The 7,869-nt window shown below is 38.5% G+C and overlaps 1 protein-coding gene across 1 annotated transcript; it reads right to left on the bottom strand.

The window, feature by feature from the left end:
* Positions 1 to 295: 295 nt before the first annotated feature.
* hspb1 (heat shock protein, alpha-crystallin-related, 1) lies at positions 296 to 6,651 on the bottom strand. Its single transcript, XM_026921457.3, has 3 exons — positions 6,139 to 6,651; positions 4,176 to 4,239; positions 296 to 1,022 (listed from the first exon to the last, which is right to left on the bottom strand). Exons 1-3 carry the CDS (start codon positions 6,527 to 6,529, stop codon positions 857 to 859), a joined length of 621 nt encoding a protein of 206 aa, XP_026777258.1. The 5' UTR covers positions 6,530 to 6,651; the 3' UTR covers positions 296 to 856.
* Positions 6,652 to 7,869: the final 1,218 nt, after the last annotated feature.

Genomic DNA, 7,869 nt, shown 5'->3' with positions numbered 1-7,869 from the left:
TCATGTTGTACCACTCCCCTTCCCCAACCCCAGCTATTATCAGGCAAAAATTTCAAGATCCTGTTTCACTTAAAATGACTTCATGTTGCAAGAGAAAATGCGTTGTGATTTCTGTTTTATGTTGTCTCTAATGTCATACATGTGAAAATGTGCTGTGTGTGGGTTACCCCATTCACACCTTGCTTCAGTTGACAACATGTTCATATGACAGATGATATTGGGATAATTTTAAATGTAACATGCAACAACGTAATGTATTGTGTGAAATATTACTACAACTCAGAACATACCGAAATTTGAAGTCTGAAGTTTAAAAGTTTATTGAAAAGTTCATAGCATTGTGTTCTGCTAAATTATCTTCCAAATTTCTCCCCTCAACTCATTATAAGAACATTACACAGCCTTAACACCCCACGGAGCTTTTTCATACTGTTTGTTCTCTTGTACCAGAGGGAGGGAAATAACTGCTCTGTTGGGGGTCAGAGGTGTGTGAATGGTGTCAAGACTGTCTCTCTGTGTGTAGTGCTACTTGTGTGTTTATGTGTCAAAGAAACCAACACCCCTCTATTAGCAAGTGTGCAAACTGCTTTCAGTTCTCGCCAGCAAACGGTATGTGTGTGTGTGTTTGTGTGAGTGTCCATTACTCAAAGGAAGTGCGTAATTACAGGAGAACTAACATATGGTTGCAGTACACATGGTAATGGTGACACACAAAAAGAAAGACAAAGTGAAAAACAAGAAATGTATCAATCCCATGTCATATTCTAAAGTGTGCACTGAATAGAGCATGCAGTATGTAAAACAGTGTCTTGTCTATCTCAAATGTCATGCTCGGAAACATTTCTTCTCTTCTTCATCACTTTGTGGCATCTTGCTTTTGCACAACGCTGCTGGCCGTGTTTACAGGGATGGTGATCTCCGAGGACTGGATGGCGGGTTTGGGGAGTGGCGTCTCCACAGTTAGAACGCCCTCGGGGGAGAGTGAGGAGGTGATTTTCTCTGCATCGGCACCAGGGGGCAGTCTGGAGAAAACAAGAAGACAAACAGCCCACATGCATAAGTGGCATTATATTAAAGTCAGGTTCTACAGGACAAGAAGTCAGTGTAAAGGAATGGTGTTGCTTTGTGTACTTTGTGAGCTGAATCAGGAACTAGTGAACCATGACCACAGGATTTTCCCTATATGTTGTTAAAATAAGGTGTGGTGGCATGTGAAGCATTAGTGGTTCAGGAGTTAGTGGAAGTAGTTAATCAGCAAACACTAAGGCCCTGATTTACTAAAGGTTTAATGTGTAGATAAAAATGTGAAAACTTGATAACGCCTACAAAAACAGTGCACTGCAAAAAAGACATCTTAACAAGTGAAAATATCTTGACTATAGTCCAATTTATTCAGTATTTCCAGTTATAAAATTATGACAAGACAAATATAAGATTATGAAACCTCTTTCTAGACATTTTTACCAATTTCAAACTTGAAATAGTCTTGTTCTATTGACATAATTTTTCTAGTTTTAAGCATTTTTTTTTTTTTTTTAAAAAGCAACATAATCTGCCAATAGAATAAGACAATCTAATGCCTGAAATTAGTAAAAATGTAGAAATAGGGTTAATAAATTTATATTTGTCTTGCTATAAACTTATAACAGGAAACAGTAGATAAATTGGACTATTTATATTGAAGCTATTTTCACCTGCTAAGATGTCATTGCAGTGTGTCTACGAAGGATTGAGTTTTTCAAATAAGCCATACAGGAAGTGTTTTTGCTGTAATGAATTTGATTTCACTTTGCAACCTTTCAGGGTGAATAAATTTTGTGAGTGAAAGTTACAGCACAAATAATACAAAATGGGATTTTATATAATTCTTCCTGAACTGTCTACAAATTATTTGCCAAAAAAGAGCCTACATAGTGTAGAGTCAAACGGGAGGCTAGATTAGATGGTAGAACTATCATTACAGTACAACACTACTGAATTATCAATTCTGGTCAGAAGGTGTTTAATTTTCTAGTCCTGACTGAAAGTCAAACAACAGGTCTATCTATAACCTTTTCTGTGGTACTTACACAGGGACAGAGGTGTTGTTTTGTTTTTGTTTTTGTTTTTTTTTTTATAAAGAATCTGTGTAATTGTGGATATAGCGAAGTTTTCTATGATAAGATATTTGTTTAGCAAATTTGAAAGGAGTCTCCAGTGTCAGCACTTTGTAACAGTCAGAGGTAAAGTTGCTCATTTAAGGAAAATTTTCAGGATGGAAGGCTTTGCATCATTGCTGTTTGTCTTCCTAACAGCAAGACATTAAAATATGACAGGACAGTGAGGGAGCAACTGTTCATAGCTGTTATAACACGAGTGATATAACAGGAACTAATTTTCATGGACATTGCACAACATTAAATGTAACTATAAAATGTATGATGTCATTCTTTAATAATTAAGAAATTGTTACTGTTATTGTTAATAAAATTGCTGTAGCTTAAGAGAAAGAACATACTTCAGGGTGGTAATGGTTGACTTGTCGTAGCAGGCCCCAGTCATTTTTCTTTTCTTTGCCCCAGTTTTATTTCTTACGTGTGTTTTATGCTTTTTTTTTTCTTATTGTTTATGGTTTGCAAGTTAGCTAGTTTGCTAGACACCAATGCTGGACAGTTCGGTAAGCAAGTTAGATTGACAACAAACGTCTAGTGCACAAAACATATACATAGAGCTTTCCTGGGTCATGGTCAAATACCAACTAAAATTTCTAGTCTTATTGCATTATTAGTGAAATAGCAGCTAGTGAAGCACTAAGTGCCTCTCCAAGACTGAAGGATGCTGGATGTGGAAATAATGTGCTCAAGCAGATAAGATCAATCTCTTTTGCCTTATGCTGGTTTCTAATGGTATTTCAATACTGCTAGAGTCTCATTATACTTAAAATGGTAGAAATGGCTTTGTGCAATCACTGTAGATGACTTAAAATAATAATGACCACTATGTCCTTATCTAATACTACTGATGTCTTTTGTTGCATCCATTTCAACGAATCAGTGCAGTGACAATTCTTTGAAAAAGAGGCAGACAGAGGCTTCCTCTTGGTGGCGACAAAGGTGCGTACTGTGTGTGTGTGTGTGTGTGTGTGTGTGTGAGCGAGAGAGAGAGAGAGAGAGAGAGAGAGAGAGAAGGGTGGGAGAGAATGAGAGAAAGACAAAGACCCAGAGCATGAGACAAAGAGAGTAGCTGAGGCAGAGAATGACTATAATCAGGAAGCGGGAGACGCTACTATATATGTTATAGAGTCTATAGACTTGTCTTGCTTTGCTGTGAGCTGCTCTGTTTACCCGTTTCATGAGATCTACTGGGCTGAGACTGAGAAAAGGGAAAACAGAGCTGTGGTATGTACTGGAGAGCAGATTGGGAAGCTTCTGGAATGTTCTGTACTGAATAAAGGCTTAGTGGCCAGATTTAGTCACAGACTAGGGAAACAACACACATCAAATAAAAGAATGAAGATAAGACAGAGAAATAGTGCTATGTGTTATGTGCTATGTGAATACTAACTTAACACTAACCGAAAATGATAAGTCAAAAGAGCCTGGAGAAATGTGCAATTTATCCCCAAGGAAAAAATTTGACGTAATCAGTGGATAAGTAAGGAATAAATCATAATAGGGCGTGCTATTATAGGAAAATAATCAGCAACAGGGTGGTGTAATGTGGCCTGATGCTAAGCAGAGTTATTTTCCAATAACAGCCTGTCACAAAGTGTTTTATTCCTCTTATATTCCTCTTATATTCCTCTTATACCTCAACATATCGATGTTATCAAGAAACCGGAAAGTCCTCTGACTCGAAAGCTTTCCCATGGCAGAAAACTTATTGACATTTACAAAGCTGTCAGTAATATAAATTCACCACATTACAACTTTTGGCACCCTCGAAGTTGAGTATTTTGCTCCCATTTTTCCTTATATGCTGCATCATTCATGCCAAACTCATTTCAGGACTAAGTATGAATAGTAATATTCAAGCTAATAATAATATTAAATGTTCAAATGAATATTATAGTAACTGGCCTTATCTAAAAGTTGTTAAAGCATATGCTAGTCTCTGATATTCATTTATATTATCCACTCCTTGTTTTCACACTCATTATGTTGTATACAAGGACAGTAATAAGTTCCTATACTCACGTGTACTTCCTAGTGAAGGATCTAGATATGAAGCCATGCTCGTCCCTCCTTTCCTCGTGTTTGCCTGTAAAGATAAAGCACAAACATGTTTCATTTTTGGCCAAATCTTCACGTTTTCACTTTGCTTTTGGATGCGAGCACACTGCTACAAGCAGTATGTCTTTCTTGGATCATACCATTTCAGTGTGTTTGCATTCCAAAAAAGGTTTTACCTAACACCTACTGGGTGTTGACAACTAGCATCTCCATCTTCTTAATTTATGTTCTTTGTGAAGCAGGACATACATAAAAGGTCTCAGCTTTTTACATGTCTACTAGTCTTCTAGGACTTTCGTCAAGCCTAGCTGGTGCTCCTGTGCTGTGGCAACGTGTTTGCCTGTTTTGACAACGACTCCAATAATAGAAGGAAGGCATACAGCCCACCATGGTCCTGAGAGGCCCTAGAGGCTACAAGAGCTTTAGTAAAATAGCTGGCATTAGTAACGACTGTCATGAATATATCAAAGTTTTTATGATGTTTAATCATAAAGTCTTGTTACAAAGGCCATGAATTAATCAACATCTGTACTTAAATACCATAAATTCCCATAATTGTGTATTAGTTACTGGAATGTGGCAACATCACTATAACTACTTAAAATGGGTAAAATAGTTACACTAATGCAGACATATGAGGAACCTTAATAAACCTTAATAAATATTGCAAGAATGCAAGAATAAATGGCTCTCAGATCACCACCCTTACGAAAGTTTGATTGAGACTGATAGTAAAAAACAGAGATATAGAGTTAACTCCCAGTTATGTCTTAAAATAATGAGAATTGAGAATTTCTTCACTACTTCCTTTCTCTTGAAATCTATCATAACTGCTACAGGCTTCTTATCAAGTTTTGAAGAAAAATATTAAACATCTTAGTTTATGACCTTGTGTTTTACAAGTAAGGCATGCCGTAAACAATGAGCAATGAGGAGAATGTCACAGCACGTTCATGACCTCAGAGTGTTTGAGCTCAGACTGTCCTACAGTGGTGTGAGTCCTACTCTAGGCTGTTTTCCAAACAGCTTTCCCAAAGGTTAGGTTTGGGCGGTTCACTTCCTGAAGTCTATTGTGAACTCTAACTGTTAACTGCTCTCTAGCTCGTCCTATAATGAAGGACACAGAGAGTGGTCAGTGAGAAATGTCTACTTTCTCTCCTATTTTTTCACATCCAGTATAAAATATGAATCCTTAGGTCCCAGTAAATTTAGTTATTGCACAGATTTATGACTTTATTATCTTTCCATCTTTCCCAGATTGATCTATACCAAATCCAGTTTATTTCCCAAAGGCTGCAAATGATATGCTGATTGATTTCTGGGTTATTTCAGCAATAACACTATACATGAGCTATATAAATGCAAATTGGCAAAATTGAAAAACACTTCATCTCTGACTGACACTGGGCTCTGTGTTTTTTTTTTCTCTAAATATTTTTCAGCCTGTTATAGAGTCCTTCTCTTGTCTGATTGTTTCAATCAGGAAGTAAATCACCAGCTGGCCATCATCAACAAGGGCTATCTTTTAATTCATTTTGAATTCAAGAAAGAGTCGTATGGGTCTTTTATTAATTTACACTTTGGGTTTTAACTCCTTATTCATATAAACTATCCTTTGTATGTGTCTCTAAACATGCTTCATCTGCTGGTGGACCACAAAACGCTTGCAGCAAAATGGAAAAACAACTCATCAGCCAAAATCTAATAGTATGTTTGGATGACAGCTTAACAAAGTGTTACATGATCCAGCAGAAATGCTGAACTGCAATCAACAGGTGGAAAACATTTTGATTATGCTAACATGGAGAAATCGAATCTTAAACATCTCACCAGTGTTCTCATCTAAATGGAAAACAGTAATCTTTCAGTGCAATCCAAATGCAATTTTTCATGTTTGTTTGACAGATAAAATGACATTCAAACTTACCAGTGATCTCCACTACACCATCCTTGGTCTTCACCGTGAGTTCCTCAGGAGCAAAATGGTTGACGTCCAAGCTCACCTTCCAGGCATCCTGTGTCTGCTTGATCTCAGACACCCCGGTGCTGAGCTGGCGTGACAAGGCGCGGGCATAGGTTGATGGATGAGGCACTAGGGGTGCGGGCATCTGAGCGCTGTGCATCAGGGGGGCCATCTCAGCACCAATGGAAGGGCGCATATAGCCAGGCCAGTGGCTGCTGGGAAAGACGTGCATCTCCTCTGGTAATATTGGCATCCCAAATGCCTGGTCAAAGATCCTGCTGCCCTGGTACCAGTCACGGAACGGTTCCCAGGATGGAGTACGGAGAAAAGTGAAAGGGATGCGCCTCTCAGCCATGGCTGAAGAAATAAGTACTTCTCTCGTTGGATGCTTGAAGCTGTTTATCAGAAGCTTTTCCAGAATGTGCTGCCTGTTTGGAGGCTGCAGGCTTTTATAATAAGCTGGTTACTGCCCACCCTCATCGGCACACCCCCGTTTCTTTCTCACACTCTCTCAAACTTTCTAGCACCAGTCATGTCCTCTCCCCCCTCCCCCCCCCCCCCCCCCCCCCCCCCCCCGACCCAAATATTTATAGAACTGACTAGAAAGTCTATTCATGGCAGACGTAGCAGAAGAATGCAATCCGACGCAAAGCCTGTCCGCAGTACAGCTGACTAGGGGTCTGTTTAACCTCTTCACGGGTGTAATGACATACACTCACACATGCACATAATCCCTCCTCCCCTGCATTACAGAATTGCACAGGAATCTATGAAAAGAACACGGGAGGCTTGCCATAAGGCTTTTCTCTAGAAAGTGTAGTACTCAGTAGACAATGACAGATAGATAGACAGGTGGATGGACAGACAGCTAAAGAAAATACACATACAACAAAGTCTAAACCGTAGTAGATTTATAAACTGTGGCAGTAATTTGATTAAGGTTATAGTGATCAGGAATGTGGGTCAGAGAGAACATGGGAACTAAACTTGGTCATCTAAATAGGGAATATTTGGTATCAATCTAATCCATATTTCATGGTGAACAATGTGGTGGCATCATAAATATCATGCGGGTTTAAGAAATAACATTTACAGTATATGAATTTATATTTTGCAATGTGTGTGTCTTCTCCTCACACGCAAACACACGCACGCACACACACACACCTGCACACACACATATACATACTGGGACTACCTAGTCTACACAGGAAACCTATTCCTATTGTTCCAAAGACTCATTCTAATGAACATATAACACCCTAGGCTGTGCCTACCCAACTGGGGTCCAAGCTACTATAAAATACATTGTGCCTACCCCATTTGGTACGCTGGTCATTTTACATTTCAAAAAGCCGTGAAGATGATCGAATCCTCTTAGAATAGATTACGAATAATGCAGACCCACAGTTTGTACAGAAGCTTCAGACAGACATTATCTTCAATGTCTGTCTGAAAATATTTCATTTCTGACTAACATTAATGCACACCCTTTTATACATCCTTAGCATACTTTTCCAGATTTAATAAGTTATTAGAGATTGTTGTCAAAGATCATGTTACCATATAGGACCAAATGGTTACATTGCTTAAAGGTAAAGAAATATTCAATACATTGTTTTCATGAAAAATGAAACTATGCCATGTGTATGCTGTCAGTCCGAGTTTACAGTTGCAGGGAGGGATTTGTAGTAG

Source organism: Pangasianodon hypophthalmus, chromosome 27 (assembly GCF_027358585.1).
Source record: "Pangasianodon hypophthalmus isolate fPanHyp1 chromosome 27, fPanHyp1.pri, whole genome shotgun sequence".
NCBI lineage: Eukaryota > Metazoa > Chordata > Actinopteri > Siluriformes > Pangasiidae > Pangasianodon > Pangasianodon hypophthalmus.
This window is presented reverse-complemented; position numbering and strand designations above follow the sequence as displayed.